The sequence below is a fragment of the Elgaria multicarinata genome, chromosome 4 (genome assembly GCF_023053635.1).
Source record: "Elgaria multicarinata webbii isolate HBS135686 ecotype San Diego chromosome 4, rElgMul1.1.pri, whole genome shotgun sequence".
NCBI lineage: Eukaryota > Metazoa > Chordata > Lepidosauria > Squamata > Anguidae > Elgaria > Elgaria multicarinata.
In genome coordinates, this window is record NC_086174.1 from 131,834,946 (window position 1) to 131,857,192 (window position 22,247).

Genomic DNA, 22,247 nt, shown 5'->3' on the forward strand with positions numbered 1-22,247 from the left:
GGGCAATCCACTATTCAGACCAAAGTTGTTAATTTGGAAATCATGCTGGGATAGCTGTGCCAGACTGAGAGTAGCCTGTGGTCTGGCTGAAATAGAGCTAGGGCTGCAATAGGAAGAGGTTCCCCTAGTATACCAGGTCTAAATTCCCTCAGTCAGGAACTCAGGCCTTAGCTAGACCTACCTGATAATCCAGGATGGAGGAGGGAAGATCTCGCGTTGCGATTAACACGAGATCCCTCCTCCATTTACACATGAGGCGCGACAACCTCAGGAAGAGAGGTGTCACGCCCGCCATTTTTTATTTTTAAAGGAGAAGCAGCACACGAACGCTTGTGTGCTTAAGGTAGTGCTTTTAAAAAAAATTAACTTAGTCCTTAGCTAGATCTAAGGTTTATCCCGGGATCGTCCCTGCCTGCTCCCGGGATCCCCTCTGTGTCATTTACATGAACAGGGATGATCCTGGGATGATCCCGGGATAAACCTTAGGTCTAGCTAAGGCCACAATTTCCCCACTCCCTCAACCTACCCCCGATGGGCACAGCTCCCGGCTCCGCATGAGGAATTGCGCGGAGCTGGGTCAAACCGCGGCAACGTGCCACAAGTTCCGCGGTCTTGGGCTCAGCCCAAGACCGTGGAAAAAGCGGGCCCAAAGTGGAGAGCTCTATCCCGGGGCAAGGGAGGGATGATCCCAGGGTCCCCTATGTGTCATGTGGATGCACAGGGACGATCCCGGGGTTCGCCCCGTGATAAAGCCTGGTCTAGCTAAGGCCGTAGAATAAGTTCCTGGAGGACTTATTCACTGAACATGGAAATAGTTTTCAGACATATACAGACATACATGTCCCAAACAAGCATTGTAACATGGTATATATTGCAGTTTTCCTTAAAAATAATAATGTGCTAGGCATGTGTAAAAGTAAGAGAAGTTGTCATAATGAGGAAACAGATTGGAAGGACTACTTTTCCTTATGACTATCAGAATTTGTATATCATGTTTTTATACTGTTAGTTTTATACTTTGAATGGTTTTAACTTTTGTGAACCACCCAGGGAGCTTCGGCTATTGGGCGGTACAAAAATGCAATAAATAAATAAATAAATTTCATTTACCATGGCACTTATCCTTGCTTAGGAACATTATCTCCTCAAATAATAAGCAGCTACTATTAAATAAAATTAAAAACATTGGGAAAGTCTTCATTTTTAACCTCAAAGTAAATGAAAATATATGGGAAGAGAGGAAGGAGTCAGCTACATCAAGCCGCCACACCAGAATAATTATGTCTGCCTAAGAGTCTACAGTTAGGAGATAAATGTTAACAGCCCATCACATTAAACTAACCCCAAATCTCCCTACATGTTTCATATTGTTTCATATTAAGCCAAAGTGATTTCCTTGAGTACAATCGATCCCAATACACACCAGACAACATGCTGTATCCTTAGGTCAGGATTTCCAGGGCCTATCACCTTCTTTCCCTTTGTCCCACCTGAGAGCATCCTCATCCAGGCAAATCTGACAAGATATGGCAAGAACAATATTCTTCTTCTACCCAGATATTTTTTGTGACAGCAACCCATATCTAGAGCTAGAGATTACTCGGGAGTATTTGGTTATATGTCCCCACCCCACTCTCTGCTTCAGATATGTTCTAGCACAGCCTTCTCCAACTTGTTGCTGTCCAAATGACTTGAACTACAACCCCCTATCAGAGGCCATCAGTTCAACTCATCTGGAAGGCACCAGGTTGCTCTAGCATTTAAAGGAAATACTTCTGCTTGTACGTTATAACTGTTCTCATGCCTTCAGCGAAAGCAATGTCAAATTTAATTATTGGGCAGTAGGTGTCTATTAAATACCTTGTTTGTTTCAGATAGTAAAAAGGGGAATGGACAAAATGAGACTAGACAGGTAGACATTGCAAAGGAGAATAAATATAACTTCCTATGTCTCCTCTTTGGTTAGTTAGTATGTAGGCAGCCATGAAATTCAATGTTACAGAAGGTCAAACAGACACACTTTGTCTTCATTTCATAAATGGACAATTTCATGGTTATTAGAATTCATAGCAAAGGCAAGAAACAAAAAAAAATGAAGGGCAATAAGTCTCATGCTTCCTGGCATAAGCTGACAGCAGCTGGAAATAGCTAATCAGTTTGATTTATAATATTATAAATCCTGCAAGCACTTTATAGAATTAGAGCCCAGATGTCATCTTCAAAGGGACCCAAGGCTAGATTCTTCAGACTTAGAAATAGTTTCATTGAAGTCAATTGGGTTACGACGGTGTCAAATGGGCACAGACTGAAGCCATAAAAAGCCAAATATTCCAGTAAGGCTGGAGTGCTTAAGGGCTGGTTCTTATGATGCATTTTATTTGTTTATTCGTTCAGTCGCTTCCGACTCTTCGTGACTTCATGGACCAGCCCACGCCAGAGCTGGATATAAAATGCTTATACGGAATATTTATACTGTTTTGTAATACTTGCATTTGATTTTGCAGTTTTTCCCATACGGAGATGCTTCAAAGTTTGCCCAACATGCCTTCAGGACCTTTGACAAGAACGGCGATGGAACCATCGACTTCAGAGAGTTCATTTGTGCACTATCCATCACCTCAAGGGGAAGTTTTGAACAGAAACTAAACTGGGCCTTCAATATGTATGATTTAGACGGAGATGGAAAAATCACAAGAGTAGAAATGCTGGAAATTATAGAGGTGAGATTCTACACAAATTAGGACCAGCATCCCGTATTCTGTCATGTTCTGATGTGACCAAGAAATAAAACATCCTGCTGTTTTATTATTTGTATACTGCCTCATAGCCGTGGCTCTCTGGGCAGTTTATATAGGATAAAAACACATAAAAACAAAATACAAAAAATTTAAATCACAAAAACATACAATTTAAAACCACAAAAACATACAAAAACAATTTTGGCTCTCTATTTTCAGTTGCATTTTATGGTTATGGTTTTATTGTATACCGATTTTGAATGTATTGCAAGCTGTCTATGGGTCTTTGTGATCAAAAGGCAGGGTAGAAATGTCAAAATAAATTAAATTTTAGGGGAAAGCACAGTTTGGGCCTTTAGTATGGAGTGGGAGTATTCAGGTAGGAACAGTCCTGATCCACTATGAAGGGGATTGCCAAATGATTGGTGTAATCTAATCTGCAAGACCTTTTTTGGTGTCCCCAAGTACACAATGCCTTTATTTCCCCATATATACGGTAGGTGAGTGACTGCTATTAATTCCCATGGGAAATGATAAACTGCTGCACTTTAGAACACTGTTGCACTGGTTGGAAAAGTCTGCCCACAACCCTAATACTGGGTGGCCTCCCAGTCTTTGACAAGGGCATGCAAAATTCCTCACACAATACAAATCCCCCAATCCTAATAGACATTGTACTAACCATTTTAAATAAGTATGAATATTCCCCATTATAAAAGTGCATTCTCTTCCATGAAATGTGTAAGCTGTAATGCAGGACTGTAAGAGATGCTCATGAAAGGTTCTCACTAGCTTTTGGTAACTGTATAGCAAATTCCCATAGTAATCTCTGGTTCAGCCTTTCATAATGCATTTGATCTTCACTTAGGATATGTGCTTAACTCTCAAACTGAAATGCATTTGACTTAAAAGAGCTTAACTTTGGCTGGATTGTGCAGGTAAAGGTTAAAGCCTGGGAGTAAGTTCCATTGATCTCAATGAAAGTTACTTCTCAATGACGTGTGTAAGATTTCACTGTTAAGTATTTTAAAGGATATACTAGTTCTGCTGGGCCTCATGCAATCCCTCTCTTTCTTTCCCAAGGCCATTTATAAAATGGTAGGCACTGTGATAATGATGAAAATGAATGAAGATGGTCTCACACCAGAGCAACGAGTAGACAAGATTTTCAGCAAAATGGATAAGAACAAAGACGACCAGATCACACTGGATGAATTCAAAGAAGCTGCAAAGAGCGACCCTTCCATTGTATTACTCCTGCAATGTGACATTCAGAAATGAGCTCGTGTAAAATGCTTTCATGGACTGCACAGAAGTTTAAATGTTCCATTCGGTTTGCAGCTATATTTACACACACACACACACACACACACACACACACACAAAACAAACAACAATTGCTTGGACTACCTATCAATGGACTTGCTTCTTGTGTTTGAAACACTTGTGTGCATGAGAATGTCAATTGCTAAAGAATTTTAAAAGTATATATTATAAAAAAAAATGCCACAATGTGATGTGTACAATGTCATTTCATTAAGTCCTATTCCTCTGATGCCTGTGCAGCATTGCCGTGCTGCAGTGAATTATACTATTTATTGTTCATGTTTTACTGATGCTAGCTAGCTATATGTCTCCTAAGCTGGGTAATGTTAGTGACACTGAAATCCCCCATGGTAGTGTAACTGCTCATTAGCAAACATGTCGCCATCCTGCTGTATAGTAGTAGTGGACAGACTGAGGGAAGCCCCCCTGTTCATGAGTCTGATCCAGACATGTGCTTGTATTGTCAGTGAATATAAATGTATTTCATTTGCATGACTTTTAGGTTTGCCTTAATTCTTACCTCATTTGCATCCTTTTGATCAGAAAAAAGAACGTCAGAGGAATGAAGTATAAAGACAAAACTTTTTTAAAAAATGACGCTAACCCTGCTAAAGTGTTCCCTTAATTGAAAGTTAACATATAAATATATATAATATAAATATATATAAAACACATTTAAAATACTGTTTTACTGGAAGTTTAACACATTTTGTTGGGAGTGTTATTAATTTCTGCTTGAAATTTTCATAAGCTTCCAAAGAGGTTGAGATCAATGTCCCCAAATAAATTTATAATATTTGACTTCTCATTTGTTTTATTTAACATGTGTAGCTTGCTAGTGTTGGGATTCAAAAGGTGATTCAAGCCATTATACATCCAAAGTGCTGCTGGTGGAGATTCTGGTTATGCTTGAGAACAATCACCCCCACATGCTGGATCCTTTGAGAACCTCCCCCCTGCAGCCTCTCAGGCCCCCAAAAGCTACTCTGTAAGCTCAGGGGACCCTCTGGGTAAGCTTCCAATGTGGCATGTGGATCTGTAGTTGGAAGACGAACTCCAAAGCACTTGGGCACCCACACCAGGATCACGCCTTACCACACGCCTTACTCCCATGGCCTGACAATCTAAATAAGTCAGATAAAACCCAGGTACATGGTCAGAAACGTTTTTCCCCATGGGGAAAAACGTTTCTGACCATATTAATTACTGGATATGTAACTCAGCTAAACTGATGTACCTGGGTTTTATCTGACTTATTTAGACCGTCAGGCCATGGGATATCCTATATATCCTTATTTACTGGTTTTATGTTTGAAGTTATTCAGTTAGTGTTTCTGTATGCATCTGCAAGATCCGAAAGGCAGGTGAAAAACATTGGTAAGCTACTCTTTCCCAAAATTACCTCCTCATGAATGAGCTGCTATTTGGTGTCTTATTCAATATAGCAGTAAGTTCAACACAGATTCTTGTTACAGTTTAGTTTTAGGGTTGCTATTCTGTAAGGCAGCCAATTCTATACACAAAGAATCCCACCTCATATTACCACCAATTTTCCCTCTGGAACTATAAACTCCACCCAAGAGATATAACCCCTTTTCACACTTATCCTGAAGACTCACCAATGTTAGGAATTGTTGATCGAGTTTGCATATCATGATAGCAATTCCTGGGTTGTTAAACCCAGGAAGCATGGAGATGAGCAAAATACATGAGCCATATATTCATTTCTGCTTTCAAATTAAAAAAAACCTTGAGGTTGTGGGTTGTTCTGTGATGTGCAAACTCAAAAACTCTTGAGTTGTTTAGAGGTTAACCTAGAATTAACCCAACAATAAACCATGGATTGTTAATTAAAAGGAAACAATGAGAATGTGGCTTGTTGCTTTGCTTGTCCCTCACAATTCCTGGGTTAAACAACCCAGAATTTCCACCATGACATCTGACCTGAGTCATTGACTCTGATTTGTGACTGAAGCTAAGCAGGTCTGGGTCTATGGCTGGGTAGGAGACTACCTGAGGATGTATATCACCTTGAGTTCCATGATGGAAAAGGGTAGGATTTAAATGTAAAAGGGGGGGGCATGAAATATGTAAGTAAACCACAACACTGAAAATGTATGTCTACTGTTGCCCCAAACTTCAAGCAACTGGTAGAGAAGTATATCCAGACAGGCCTAGTGGGTAGGGATACATTCCTCTTAACCCAAAGGTTAAGACCCATGGGGGAGTAACTTTCTTTGGGAAGGTCCAAAACCTAGCGGCGGAATGGTAACCTTCAATAGACTTGAGCAATTCCCATTATAAAATTGCCACTTATCTGGTCACCTTACTACTCAATGGAAGTTCTTTTAAGACACCTTTACTGTTGTGTATTTGGGATCTACCCTGGCAGAACTGAATGAAAAATAGGTGGATTCTTCCTTGAAGTAGCAGAGACAAATCTTGGAAGCTTTATTTTGGAAATTAGCAGAAGTATATGTTAGAAAAGCAGGTTTTCTGGAAAAATTCAAAGTTGAGCACCAAGCAGGCACATTTTTTATTAATCAGTTGGTTAACATGAAAAACAAGAGTTATCCCTGAGCCACAGACACATCAAAGAGCTTAAGAGATAGTGGATGGATTTTAAGATGGCAGTTTGTGCAAAGTTCCTAACAGCTTCAAGTTCCCCAAGGGCTAGAGAATCAGCAGTTTACCACAAGTCCTTTCAGGAGTACAATCAAAGTCTTCCCTTACCTTAAGCAATGTATTCTTCATTGTCAATCACTCATGTCATGCAACAAACACTATATACCGTTATTCACAACATGAAAATACTATGTACTTCCATACTGCCCTACACATGCAAGGCCCACCCATGTGGTGTTTCTCTTAAAAACCTTTACATATGCAGGATTCAAACCATTATCAAGCATGCTCCTTCGAGCAAAGGTGTTGTCAGTTTGTTGCAAATAATTAGCAAAGACTCCTGGTTGGGAACTGTAACTGGGCATTGCATTACAGTACACCACACAGTAGATTTCAATGAGAATACTGGACTTAAGGTTGCCAGATTTAATCTACTTCTTCAGTTTCAATGTTACTTATTGAAATACTCCTGTTCCAGCCTAGTGAGCTTGAAGCAACTTTTACTAGAAACTCTACAATAAAAATTAGGGGTATGCATTAATTTCAGGGTGAAACTATTATTTACTTACTATTTATTTGAAGGTTTTATACTGTTGTTTTATACTTTGAATGGTTTTAATTTTTGTGAACCGCCCAGAGAACTCCGGCTATTGGGCAGTATAGAAATGTAATAAATAAATAAATAAATAAATAAATAAATAAATTTAAATATTTACAAGCTGCCTTTCTGGACCAAGCCCACCCAAGGCACTGAACAAAAGTAGAAGAATATACAATGATACGTTAAACTAAAACTTTAATATTAAAAAATACGGAAACCCACCCACCCCATAACCTAATACAACAACAACAACAACAGAATATCAAACATTCCCAGGGCCACATCAAGAGAGCATTAATTTTAAAAAACAAAAACAGCAAGACTAATAAAATACATTGAAAGCTATTTGAAACAGGTGGATTTCAAAGCCTTTTTGAAAACTGAAACTGAGGGAGCAACCACACATCCTTTGAGAGGGTATTCCATAATGTTGGGTCCAATACAAAGAAGGCCCTGTCCCTAGTGGTTGCTGCTGTAATTGTCTTGAAGGTGGAACAAAAAGTAGGTTCTCGGATGCTGATCTTAAGCACAGCCAAGTTCATATGGGTGCTGGCACTCATTCAGGTAGCCCGACCCGAAACTGTTCAGGATATTTGAGGCCAAAACAAGCACTTTGAATTGAGCTTGTCAAAACACCAGTGAACAATGCAACTGGTACAGGATCAGTGTAATATGTTCTGACCATCTGGCCACAATAATACCCAAGCTGCCACATTTTGCATAGCGGGTTCTGATCCATTTTCAAAGGCAGCCGAAAGTAGAGCATGTTATATTAGGCCAGTTTAGGTGTAACAAATGCATGCATGACTAACGCTAGTATTCTTTTTTCTGAGGATGGTAGCAGCTGGTATACCAACTGGTAAAAGGCACTCCTGGACTACTTCTGCCACCTGCACTTCTTCAGACAGCACCAAGGCCAGAAGAATCCTTAAACTGCAATTCCATCTAGAACCAGTTATACCATCTATCCAGATCAGCCAGTTTCCCCACCCACAGCACTTCCATCTCATCTTGATCAACTTGCTTACTCTCATCTATCCCAAAACGGCCTCCAAGCATCCATTGATGAATTCCACAGCCTCTCTGATATGCAAGTAGAAAACAAAGATAGAGCTGAGTCACCAGCATATAGACAACATTGAAGACCAAATCTCCACATGACCTCCCCCAGCAGTTTTATTTAAACGTTAAAACATATGGTGGATAATATCAAAACTTGAGGCACTCACTCCATATGCTACAGGGCAGATGCCCCCCAGCCCCACTTTCTGGGACCCCCACTCTAGGAAGAATCAGAGCCACTGCAATATGCCCCCCAAGCCTAACCCAGCCAGGTACCCTAGAAGGATACTATGGCTAATGGTATTGGAAGCCACCAAGTAGTCCAGGAGAATACAGGTGTACTTCCCCCCCCCCTCCATCTTCCAGCAGGCAGCCATGGCTATTTCCATCCCCAAATTGAAACTGAAATGTAATGGATCCACATGATGTTTCCTTCTGGACTACTTTGAGAGACTACCCCTGCTCCAACACCTTGCTCAATAATGACTTATTGGAAGCTGGGTAGTAACTGTTCTTGATCATAGGATAGACTTGGCCATTTCGAAACAGCTCTCACTACCTCTATTGGAGCATTGATTACCTCTGAAGTCTACAATCCTAGCTCAGTTCTGGCAATTTTCAGAAGCCAGAATGAAGGGTCCAGAATATATATGGCAGGCCTCAGGCCTCTCAAGTACCTTGGTCTTCATCCTCAGGTTATACAACTAAAATAATCTATAAAGAGATTGGACAGCATCTTAGCTGCATCCATCTCTCTGTTAAAACTATAGTATCCAAGTAGGCATGAATAGGAGTGATTTAAGTGCAAAAGGTAAGGCTAATTAGTTACACTAGCCTTAATGGTACTACCACCTGATCCCACAGAACTGGATATGTGATGGTGACAAAGTAGTATTTTTTTTACTGCTGTCACCACCATAGAATTAGCCCAAAGATGAATATGTTAGATTATGTAAAAACTCAAACTAAAGGGAGAAACTACTGGGGGAAACTTTGTTTTATTTTTGTTTATCTCAAACACAAATCTCGTTTCGGATAGGATACATTCCCAGAACAAAAACAAACTATTTAGCAACACATTGCACTTCAATAAAACATTTATAAATATCTGACAAAAGAAGCTGTATCTATACAGATCATGGATGGGAAATCTCTGGACTTCAAGGCCTTCCAATCCGGCCCAGTGAGTCTCCTCCCCTAAGCCCTGCCCCTGGGTCTCTCCTTCCCAGATTGTTCCCTTTTCTTTGATCAGAGAAGGGGTAGCCTTTTTCTCCATGTAGTAAAAACTGAGCAATCTTGCCATGGAGGAAGACCATCTCAACTACCATGGACAGATTGCTACTTTCCGTTCCATGAATGGAGAAGAGTGCAGCCCCTTTGTGCAGAGATGTGGAGTGGGGAAAAGAAAAAGTGGGAAAAAGACTTTTCTGGAGTGGGAAAATGATTCTGCCCCCTTTTCACCACTCCACAGCTGTTTTCTAGTGGCAATTGAGGGGTGCTTCTTGAACACAAATCGCATAAACCAAGCACTTTATATGTGGAATCCCCCCCCCCAAATGCTTATAAACCTTTGTATTCATGTTTTGCCACAACAATTAGGTGGCTCAATCACCTCTAAAGTTTCCCACTCTGCTTCCCTGAATAGGAAGCTTAATAGTAGACCAACTTCCAAGCTTTAAAGTAGGAGAAGAGTCCCTGACAGGATCAACCTATAACTTTTAATATGAGTCCTGCCTGCTAGTACTATGTCCAATGTTCCATGAATGCTCAAAAGAGGATTTGGGGGTGGGGGTTGAGTTGTTTCATGAAATGTCTGACGCTTCAGTATATAAAGAAATCTAGGACTGCAGAGTTTCTTTGAAAGGGAGGGATCAGATGTCCAAGGCATCCAAACTAGAGTCTGGAAGAAATCTATAGTTTCATTTACAAGAAGCTGGCTAAATAGTGTGGAATGTTGCAATGATGGAGAAAACAAACACATTTAATTAAAACAGAACAGATATAAAAGGTATGAACGTGAGTTTTATTTCTCAACTACTATTACAGGTGTGAAAAAAAACTTTTATTATAAAACTATTTCAAAATATTATGTAAGATTTATTTCTTATTTTGTAATACTTATAGAATAAAAATAGAAAATTGTCAGTCCTCAAAGTATTATATTCAGTGCTTTGCAAGAACAAAACAGCAGCTTCAATCCAGAAGAGCCACTATTGCAGGAATGAGCAAGTTTACTGTTGCAGTTTTATCACCAAAATACATTTGGAAGCATCTAAACATAAAATGCAGTTCTGTTGTTTAGCACTGTTTAGCTGCAATAAGAAAACAGTTACAACTGGGGAAATTGAAAGGCCTAATTTTTATTTCATCAGGATGTGAATATAAATTGGAACTACAAAATGCCAACATACATTATGAAAAGCTAATAACACAATATATGATTAAGGCATTCATTCTTCGCCTTCATCTTCTTCAGCTCTATGATGGAAATTCAGTGTATTTTGTCCCCTCTCAGGATCTTGCATTCGAAGGATTCGGATAATACCACTTGTCGGCAAGCTACTGTAGATACAAAACACAAAGGCAATTTCTTAATGTTTCTCTCATGCAAGACTTTCACAATTGAACGGTATCAATTCCTTTGGTTCACAGAACTATGACAACTTTAAAATGACAACTGATCCCCAATCTGTGTAAATATGACTAATTAGGGATTTCTGTTTAAACCTTTTAGGAGACTTTTTCACAGAAATACCATTTGCACTCATGGTAGCTAGATGATCAATACCAGGCAAAGCTCTTGAACAGATTATTAAATGGCTGGTTTGTGAGGATCAGAAAAAGAATATATTGAGATAACTGAGAGCCAACATGGGCTTATCAAGGTCAAATCATGCCAGATCAACTGTAACTCTTTTTTTTTATAGAGCTACTAGTTTGGTAGATCATGGGAATGATATTTACATGTTTTGCTTTGACTTCAAGTGAAGCATTTGTGGACTGGATGATGCAGCTGTAACCAGTACTGCTCATTAATGTCTCTGTATCAACCTGGAGGGTAATCTCAAGTGGAGTGCCACAGGGTTCTGTCCTTGACTCTGCACTGTTCAACATTGTTATAAATCACTTGGATGAGGATGTAGAGGGGATGCTTGTCAAATCTGCAGATGATACGAAGCTGGGAGGGATAGTTTAACACCACAGAAGAAAGAAATCTTGACAGGTTGGAATACTGTATCGAAAGGAAGAAATTCAACACAGAATTTATGTAAAGCCCTGCACTCAAGTACAAACAAAATCAAAGGCACAAGTATAGGATGGGAGAGACCTGGCTTGCTAGCAGTACATGTGAAAAGAATCTAGGTTGTCTAGTCAATCTCAAGCTGAACATGAGCCAGCAGTGTGATGTGGCTGCTAAAAAAAGCAAATGCAGTCATGCTCCATTAACTGAAGAATACTGCCCAGATCAAAGTAAGTAATAGTACCACTCTAATCTGCACTGGAGAACTATGTCCAGCTCTTGGTGCCACATTTAAGAAGGACTTTGACAAACTGAAGCCTGTCTAGAAGACAAAGACCAGGATGGTAAGGAAACCAAGCTTTTGTGGATAGTCAAAAGAGCTGGGTATGTTTAGTACGAGAAAAGAAGGTTATGGGGAGACGTAGCAGTTGTTTTCAGTATCTGAAGGGGTGTCATGTAGAAGTCAGAGCAGACTTGTTCTCTGTTGCTCCAGAAGGAATGACTAGACACAATGGGTGGAAATTGCAGGGAAATGGCACACAAATTTTAGTAAACACTTTCCAGTAGACAATTAACCAGAACTGATCAGAATATAAAGCTCCAATCCACAGGGTGTTATTGGGCCCTGAGCTGCATCATTTCAAGCAGCAGCCACATGGACAGTCTGCAGATAGGGCCTAATTTTTTTCCACCAAGAAGTTGTATGAGGCCAAAAAGTTCAACTTTGAAAAACAAGCATTAACATTAAAACAATTAGCATAAACTCCCAAAGAGGGAAGAATATGTCAGATATAGCAGTATAGAAGGATGGCCTCAAGGATCCCTAATTGATGTAATTTTCCACCATCAAAACGCAGGCAGGGTAAAGTGCTCTCCTCATAACCAACAGGAATGAAACTTTAGGGTAAATGGAACTTTCTTTTCCTTGTTGGCAATTTATACTGGGGAGCTCAAAAGCAGCAGCATCGCAGGTAGGAAAGTTTGATTGTAACAGAACAAATTTTTACTAAAAGGTGTGTTTGCAGAAGCACAACATATAATTTTATTATAAAGTAAACATGTGCATGATCAAATTAAGGCCCTGCAAATCCCATCTATGGTGGTATTGCCCTGAAAGTCCACGGTAGGTGCTCCCCCACTAGTGAGTTCTGTAATACCCTGGAGGGGTTAGCGCTTTTATTGTGTATGATTAAACCATTTAAACTCTCCACTATCTAGTTAAAATAGGTTTTAAAACCTCCCTCCCTATAGAGGACTCTCTGAAGGAAACTAAAAGGGCCTCCATCTTTCTCATCTGAACAGTACAACCCACTGAAAAGTGAAGGGTCCTCTGCATTTCAAAAAACCTGTGAGCTGAAGTTACTGCCGCTGGAAAGACTTAAGCAGAATTTTTTAGTAGAACCTTGGCTATAGGTACAAATGGAGGTTCCTGTAAACCTGGGAACTGTGGAAGGGTTTTTCTTTAACCTCGCTGCCAAATCTCTTATGTGCAGATGGAACAAGAGATATCTGGCTTAAGTAAAAATCAAGGAGATCCAGAGCAAATGCCCATTGCTTCAGTAAGTCTTAGTATCAGTACAGTCAGCATATGCTTAGCTGAGCTTCTGTCATCAAGCAAACTTGGGCTGTTCTCCCACTGTCATGTGAACAGTACTGTTCCTTGAGGCTCATACACACCACACTATGCAACCCATTTTTGAGTGAGCCTCTGCACAGGATGGCTAGGATTCACATACCAGGAAAAAGAGATGCCTCTGATTGGGGGGAGGTGCAGCATGTGAAGGAAGCACATGAACTGCAGTTGCTGGGCATGTTCACATGTCTCACTAAAGCACTCAGAGAACAAACTACAGCGGGTGGCTTGTCCCTTACATCAAAAAGATGCCTTCATGTGGCTTGTTTCTCCCTCGGCCCTCCAGCTGCTGCCAGAATGTATCTCGGGGCCTTTGCAGCAGAAATCCTCATTTCATTCTTCCCTATGTCAGCATCCTTTCTTGCAATTTGTCTGCTGGGGTTACTGGCTGATAAGGTAAACTCTCCTGGCCCCTTCATCAGATCACAAAGGAAATAATTTTCTGAGCCCTTATGAATGCCGGAACATGTTCACAAGTATTTTTAAAGAATGTTTTTGTGCTCTTGCGCTATCTGCTATTTAGCCATACATACTATATCCCCTCTTGTCAATGCCCTTGTTAATTTCACCCTCTACTTCCAAGCTTCCCTTCCTAGCAAACATCTTCTATTTTTAAAGGCTGCTTTTATTTCCTTTTTTGCATTCTGATGTGGGGTGGGGGAGTTTGCCTCATCCATCAGTTGGCAACTGCAGTGGAACAATTCCAGAAACTGCTTCCCTTCCTAGCAAACATTTTATTTTTAAAGCATGCTTCAGGTTACACGTTACACTGAGGTAAGCACATCCACCCATAAAGCTATTTTCCTGCAGCCACCAGGCACTCTTGGCTTTTGTGATCCCCCCCCCTCCCACAATGCTTGTTGCTTCCCACCACTGGTCTCTGTTGCTAGCTGTCAGACATACATAAGGGTTACAGAGAAGTGAATTCATGCAAAATTCATGTGGGCTAAAATAGAGGAATGAAAAATTGCAAATGCTTTCGGGTCACTCTCTGGTGTTCCTTCTTCAAGATTCCTATGGGAAAAACAATCAATCCTAGAGCTGAGGATGAGAGAGAATTGCAGCAGCACTAGTGAGATCAAGAGGAGCAGCAGGGTTTTTTCCTGCCCTTGCTGGCCAGCTCTTCAGCTGTTCCAGATAACCCACAAAAAAATTGCCTTGCCTGGTGCGGACATAGCAAAAACCACCCTGAGAACAGGCCACCCTAAAAAGCCCTACCATGGGTTCTTAGTGTGGCTTCTTTGGGCAAAACCACCCACGACAGGAAGCCCACTCTGAATTCACATCTTGCACTAAGTCACTCTGCGGCCAAAATAACAAACCCACCATAGCTTAGCACGACATGAAACCATAGTTGTTGTTCAAGAGCTGCAACTTTTATCAATGATGCTTGAGCATTACAATGGTTTTATTTATTTATGGTATTTATAATACAATTAAGACCTTATAATCTAACTAATTAATTGTATTAGCTCTATTATAAATACCATCAATAATGCTTAGGAAAGTATGCTGGAGTGTTAGTCTCTCCTGAAGGCCTTGTAGGCCCCTTCCAACTCTGCTATTCTATGATTCTATGAAGCTCTGAGGTTAGGATCCAATCTCGTGGCTACAAAGGTTCTGGGAGATTTGGAGTGTTCCTGTTTAATATATCTGTGGTTGATGAACGTTTTGGTTCAAAGAACATGTTGTAATTTCCTACTAGTTTGAATTATATACGTATTTAAGTTATCTCAAGCATCAGGATTTCTAAAACCTCAATTTAGTATTTTTATCTTTCATTTCAGTTTTAGTGCTCCTTGTTCACCACACAGCACATCCAGAAAGCCTTCAAGATTCAAATTTCAATTAACCACACTGCAAAGGATGAATACAGTATGGGTCTGTTCAGAAGACACCTTAAAACCTGCTGGTTAAGGCTTCTGGTTAAACAGTAGGGTTTAAGGTGTCTTGTGTGACGCATTTTGCTAAACCCTGCTCACACACTAACTACAGTCAGACCGTCTATAGCAGGGTTAGCAGCTCTAATCGTGGCTTAAAGCGTTGTGTGCGACAGCACGGCTTGTGGTTAGGGCTAACTGCTGAGAACAACAGTTCTGCAAATGACAAAGCCTGAAAGAGGCGGGGGATATTAAAACTCCTGTTGGTATATATAACAACAGCTGCTGCTGCTCTACAACCTTAAGACCATTAAAGGGATGTTTAACTTATTTTCTTCTTTTATGTCTACAGGCCAGGAAATGAAGAACAGATTACCTCATGCTCTGAGGGGTGAGCAAAATAAATTGCCGATAGCGCTGAGAATCTGCCATCTTAAGCATCATGTCCATTGCAATTCTCCTGTTAACCATGTCCTAAAATATACCGAAATATGCAATATGTCAATATATTTTATAAATACATTTTATTCAAATTTTTAAAATTTTAAAATTTTAAAAACAATGTCATGTATCTTAGACCAGGATGCAGAGAGTAAAACAATTACTATTATTGTCTGGAAAATCGATTTGACCACCACCCCCTTTTTCTTTATCATTTATTCATTCTCCAGTGACCTTTCTTAAAGCAAATATGACTTGTCAATTGGCTATTACCACCAGTTCACACACATTTTACATCTACTCTTGGGTTTCAAGAAGCCAATAATGGGCTTTACTACCTTTCATTTCAGTTTCAGTATTCCTTGCTGACAAATTAAAAGGTAAATTTTAACTTATTATCCATTTCCATATCCAGAGCTGTGGGCGCAAGAGACAAGCTCTGGTGCACGGCTCTTTAAAATTTACAAATGTAGCTCCAGCACAGAACGCTGAAAACTACAGTATTATAAACTGCAGACTGCAATCTGAAAACCCTGGCACTACAGTAGCTCTTTGGCAGCTCATTAATTTTTATCAGCTCCTGATGAAGGACTCCCTGTCCGAAATGTTGAGCACCTTTGGATACAAATAAAAAAAACTTTTTATACGAACTCTCTAAGCACCAGAGCTTGTCTCTTATGCGCTCACACCATTTGGTGCATTTTCCCCCCTCACAGACATACCCATATATCCAGAGCTGGCCAAAGGCACTTGAATAAGATTTCCATACCCCACCTCAAACCAACATACTACCATGAAACTACAATGTTCTCAAAATTACATTTGTGTTCCACTCTTCTAAATAACTCAAAGCAGCATACCTGGACTTACTAGATGCATAACTCCAACCCCTTTTTATGAATGGTGTATCTGATTAAAAAAAATGATGACATTCCTATGTCTGTAAAAAAAATTCTCTTCTTTACTATTTTTTTTGTTCTGTTAAATTCACAATAAAAGGGAATACATACACCCCTACCTAAACTTTCCAGATTGTCTCTCACTGACAAGAAACAGACATGCTTAGCGTCCAAGAAGGAATGCTGCACCTGCTCTCTCCTCATGATGTCATAGCCTGAGTGGCTTATCTACCTAAGACCTGTTTTAGGTGGTAAAGAGCACATATTCTCTTCCTGTTTCTAATGAAAATTAATAAGCCTCCAAAATGGTTAATATTAGAATAAGCAAACTATACCATAAAGACATCAAATTCATCCAAGCATCTAAATGGAGATTCAGCAATAGACCAGAGAGAAACGATGAAGCAAACTGTAGAGAAGGAACGTTCGCCTCCTGATAAAGATTTCATGTCATCTAGAGCAGCCTTGTTTCCCTCCCCAGGTTGGACCTTCAGTTGTATAAAAAGGAAGGAAAATGAACTGAAATAAGGTTAACTGAAAAATACACATTTCCATTAGCAACAAAAGTTCCATAACATTGTAGATCATACTGACATACACAGGAAAAGAAACACTGGACTTCATCTAGAGTTGGGCAAACATGTGATTTTTGCATTTGCCTAGATTATCCAAACACCACACTGAAGCTTGCCTCGCCTCATTTCCTCTGTTCATTTGCGTTTTTTTGGGGGGGGGGGGTTGTTTGAATGGGAAAAGTGAGCATTTCAAACGAGAAGAATCCATCTGTTTGTTTTTAAAGCACACCAAAAATGCTTCCTTTTTTAAAATACAAACACAAGTTCAGTACATTGTGAGCATTTTTGGAGAACATGCTCACTTTTGTGTTCAGGATTATGAACAGGACACGTTCACATGTCCTGCGAACATAAACAAAATTCTCATACATCCCTAGCTTTCCCATTAAGGTTCTTCCTGCTTTTGAGGACAGCATCCTGCTGCAATGGATGACTTCTGGAGTCAGGACTTCTAGAAGGTTTTTCTAAAAAGGAACGCTAACTATTGCTTGATGAAATTTCACAAACAAGCCAGAAAAAGAAAAAGTAGACCCCAAACCCCTCAAAAGTATATAACAATGTGAAAGAGAGAATGTTATCCTCCGGTTCCAGCTATCCTAAGTACAGGGCCTTGCATAAGTATTCACTCACTCACTCACACACTGACTTGTCCACATGTTGTGCTACAACCTGGAATTAAAATGGAGTTAATTGGCATGTTTACCATTTGATTTACACTACATCCTTAACACTTTGAAGCTGCAAAATATTTTTAATGTAGCACAAAAGTTAATAAAACAAACTGGCATTTGTTGGTTGCGTAAGTATTCACCCTCTTGAGTGAATACTTGGTAGAAGCACCTTGGGCAGTAATTACAGCTGCCTTTTGGGGTAAGCCTCTACCAGCTTTGCGCATCTGGATCCTGCAATATTTTTCCAATGTTCTTGGCAAAATTGCTCAACCTCTGTCAGGTTGGATGGGGACCATTGGTGAACAGCAATTTTCAAATCTTGCCACAGATTTTCAATTGGATTGAGTTCTGGGCTTTGCCTGGGCCATTCTAATACATTGAGGTTCTTTTTTTCAAACCACTCCAGTGTAATCTTAGCTGTATTTAAGGTCACTGTCATGCTGGAAGGTGAAGCTCCGCCGTAGTCCCAAGTCCTTTGCAGATTGAAACAGGTTTTCCCTTAGAATTGCCCTGCATTTGGCTCCATCCATCTTACCCTCAGTCTTGATCAGCTTTCCACTCCCTGCCAATTATTATTATTATTATTTATTTATATAGCACCATCAGTGTACATGGTGCTGTACAGAGTAAAACAATAAAATAGCAAAACCCTGCCGCATAGGCTTACATTCTAATAGGGAGGATGGGAAGATGTGGCACAACATGGGAGGATGATTCACTGTGGGGGTAGAGTTCTCAGGGTGATGAGCACTGTTGGCTTTGTGCCACACATAGTGTTTTGCGCCAAGGCCAAAAAGTTCAATTTTGGTGTCATCAGACCAGAAAACCCTTTGCCACATGTTTGCTATGTCTCCCACATGCCTTTTGGCAAAATCCAAACAAAATTTGATAGTTTTTCCCCCAGCAATGGTTTTCTTCTCACCACTCAGCTTTATGAAGTGCCCAAGTGACAGTTGTCCCAAGAACAGTTTCTCCTATCTCAGTTGTGGGTCTCTCCAGCTCCTTTAGAGTTACCATTGGTCTCTCGGTTGCTTCGCTGACTAATGCCCTCCTTATCCGGTCACTGAGTTTTGGTGGACAACCTTCTCTTGGCAGAGTTACAGTTGTGCCATATTCTTTCCATTTTGTAATAATGGATTTAACGACACTCTGGGGGATGTTCATATTTGGGATTTTTTTTATATAACCCAATCCTGATTAGTGCTTCTCCAGAACTTTATCCAGGACTTGTTTTGATAGTTCCTTTGTCTTCATGGTGCTGTTTGTTTAGATATGCTCTCCAACAAACTGTGGGGCCTTCCAAAAACAGGTGTCTTATCTGAGATCATGTGACACTTGAATTGCACCCAGATGGACTCCATTCAACTAATTATGTGACTTCTGAAGGCAGTTAGTTGCACAATAACTTATTTAGGGGGGCCACAGCACAGCAGGTGGTACTTACACAATCAAGACCTCTCAGTTTTGTATTTGTAAATCATTTTGTAAAATATGTAGATTCTTTCCCCACTTTGACATTATAGACTATTTTGTGTAGACCAGTGAGATGAAATCCTAATTAACTCCATTTTAATTCCAGGTTGTAACACAACACGAAAGTGTAAAAGTCAAAGGGTGTGTGTGTGTGTATGTATAAGGAAACCTTACATACTCCTCTATTGGAACAAAGTAGAAGCTGGCCAGGGTGGGCCAGAAAGAGAATTCACAATAAATCTTTCCATTAACTTCTATTTTTCTTCTAATTGCACCATACTCCAATTATTCTCTTTTTCTCCCTTTTTTCTAATATTCTACCCTATCCCAGCTACAAGACCCCTTGGTGCTAGGGCTCCCATTTGCTTTTTTAAGTCTCTCCATTCACTTTCTTCCAGAAGATCTACCTCTGATCTATCCCCTCCTTCTAAAACACTCTCACAATCCCTAAAAAAAAGTCAATTTCTTCCCCTTTCAAATTATCTCAGGATGCAACTTCTCACCCTACCCTTCTCCCTGAACAGCTACACACCCACATCTTGACAGAAATTAAAACTTCTATCATCCTTTTTTAAACACACACATGCACACACACTCCACCTATGTATCCCATTCCTTCTAGTTTTATTACTGATTTTTAAACGGGTTTTATCTTTTAACCTTCTCAATGTTAACGTCTTTTCAATGTATGATTCTAAGGTGCCTGAGGAATGTATGATTCTAATGAAAGATGTGATTTTAACTAATTTCAATTTTTGAATAAAACTAAGAATTATTCTCTCTGTTTTTGTGGTTATGAGGCTTTCCTAAGTGCCTTGTGTTCAACACCAAAAGATTCCTCACATATGTGCTTTGTTTACATAATCCACACATTCATGCAAATTAAAGCATACTATTTAACACAAAACATTTAATACTATAAACACAGGCAACTACATAAAAAGTGTCAAGCTATACTGATGATTAAAATTAAACAGCCATAAATAAGGAAAAGCAGCCCACATGTCATTTACAGCCTTTCTGTTGAGTTTATGCAACACAGCTAACTAGTCTACAGGAATGATGAGGACACCTTGAGGTTGTAACTGTCATCACAATTTTCTCCATTAAAAGCAACAGCACTCAATTTCAATCAAATACACCATGAGCAATTCAGATAAATCATGATCTGTATGACCGGCTGAAGGAGCCAACCCCAATCTGAGGCCCTCTACATTTATTGCACTGCACCTCCTATCATTTCCAGCCACCATGGTGACTCGGAATGATGGGATTTGCAGTAAAACACATAAGGAGGGAAGGCTGACTAAAGTATCCTTGTTACTAAACATCAAAATGTTGCAATCCTGTATATATTTTCCCTTGCACTTTTTGTACTCCTAAAAGCTTAGAAGCACAGCAGTTGGCAAAGAGGAACAGAACACTCAATTTGTTCCTCAGCAGCTTACTCCGCTTGCATACTAGACATGGAAGAAGTGAAGCCCCATCTTTCATGGCCACTATGGAAGCCAAGTAAGCTTCTGAAGAAGAAAAAGCATATTCATCAGCCCACTCACTCACCTAGAGGAAATCCCATGCATTTGCCTGTGTGAAATTTCTGGCTGCCAATGGTGACCAGATGAATGGTTAAATACCAAACTTGCCGAAAGCCAAAAAAATGTATTACACTTTTTAAAAAAAGATAGTCCAATGGGGTTACTGAAAGGCAGCCTAAAAATAATTTTAAATAAAATATCAAAATTGGACATGCCACCCTGCTTTCATCATTATGAGAAAGATGTATTTAATCAAAAATGTATTAGCCACTATCTTGAAAAAAGAATTTACTCTCAACACTTCAAGATTTTGAGTCAGCTCCAGAAAAAGCATAATTGATTGCAGTATTTCAGTGGCTCAATTATCATTGTACCTGACCCTAAACTTTTATTGATAAGAGTTTTAATTCTTGTTGCAATAATTGGCAACCCATGGTGCTGATCCACTAAAAGTATCCAATTATGCAATTTTACTATTGAAATAAATTACATCAAAACTCCTGAACTGTTAAAACAGAGTATGTATGCCATACTTTTCTTCTTGTGAAATGCTATTATGGATTAACTAAGAAGTAAAAAATAGGAATTGGCACTGTTAATCATTATGTGAATTAAGAAATCAGTAACCTAATTCTCACAATCAAAATAGCCCACCATGGCTTATTCATACAGTGGGCTATTTATTTACATGCCAGGGGAGGATTTCTATATTCAACAACTGGCTGTGGATCATCGTGTCATGCTAACACAGGCAGTGGGGTTTGTGCGACGGTTAAACAACCCTCGCACAACTCTAAAACAGGCCTTGGGTTATGAGAGGGTTGCTGCCCGGGTTCGCAAGACATGACAACTTGCAACTTGGCCCTGAATATTCAAAATGACCCCCTGCACACACCAGCACATCCCACAGCCCACCATGGCTTAAGCCACGGTGGGCTGTTCGATCATGTGAACCCTCTCAAGTATACAAGAACGAAGTGTTTGTTGTCAACAGGTTGCTTTGTCACCACTACCAACTAGAAATTGTCCACAGGAGACCAGTTAATTACAGAGTTCCCGATTTGCAGACATTCTCCAGTATGAATATAGCCCTTTAAAAATGAAAAACACGAACATCAGACATGCTCAATTCAGTGCTGACTGAAGTTTCAAGGCAGTACTTTGTGACGGAAGTCTCCTGTTGTTTGTTTACTGTTTTTGCACTGATCAAGAACCCAGTAAATGAAGACAATGACTTTGCACACTGTTTGTGCCTTCCCACCTTTGGTTTACATTTTCCTTTCCCTGACGTATAAACTCTAATTAGGTGTTTGCAGCTGCAACAAAAACAGTCTAAGAACAGCTTTTGTACCAAGTTTGAAGGTTATTCTTTCTTTGTGAGTAATAGAGATATTTCACTAATGCTCAGACATTACTTGCTCAGATAGTGAATGAACCAAGCTTTGCTGTAATCCTATAGAAAGATTCACTTTTTTATTACATGTTCACAGGCTTAGCCACGACAGTAGAAATAGGGTTTAGCCTGAGTTCTAGAAAATCCTGGCTCA

At 39.8% G+C, this 22,247-nt stretch overlaps 2 protein-coding genes across 5 annotated transcripts in view; one reads left to right on the forward strand and one right to left on the reverse strand.

Moving 5' to 3' along the window:
• VSNL1 (visinin like 1) overlaps positions 1–4,865 on the forward strand; it is a 108,876-nt gene extending 104,011 nt beyond the window's left edge. Inside the window, exons 3-4 of the mRNA XM_063125186.1 lie at positions 2,505–2,720; positions 3,822–4,865. Coding sequence (XP_062981256.1) covers positions 2,505–2,720; positions 3,822–4,019 — 414 coding nt within the window. The 3' untranslated portion in view covers positions 4,020–4,865. The remainder of the gene's footprint in view (positions 1–2,504; positions 2,721–3,821) is intronic.
• Positions 4,866–10,356: 5,491 nt separating this feature from the next.
• Positions 10,357–22,247, reverse strand: part of SMC6 (structural maintenance of chromosomes 6) — a 53,266-nt gene continuing 41,375 nt past the window's right edge. For all 4 annotated transcript variants that reach the window (XM_063125188.1, XM_063125189.1, XM_063125190.1 and 1 more), the window contains 3 exons: positions 16,782–16,934; positions 15,483–15,580; positions 10,357–10,914 (listed from right to left, as the gene is read on the reverse strand). In XM_063125188.1, coding sequence (XP_062981258.1) covers positions 10,803–10,914; positions 15,483–15,580; positions 16,782–16,934 — 363 coding nt within the window. In that variant the 3' untranslated portion in view covers positions 10,357–10,802. The remainder of the gene's footprint in view (positions 10,915–15,482; positions 15,581–16,781; positions 16,935–22,247) is intronic.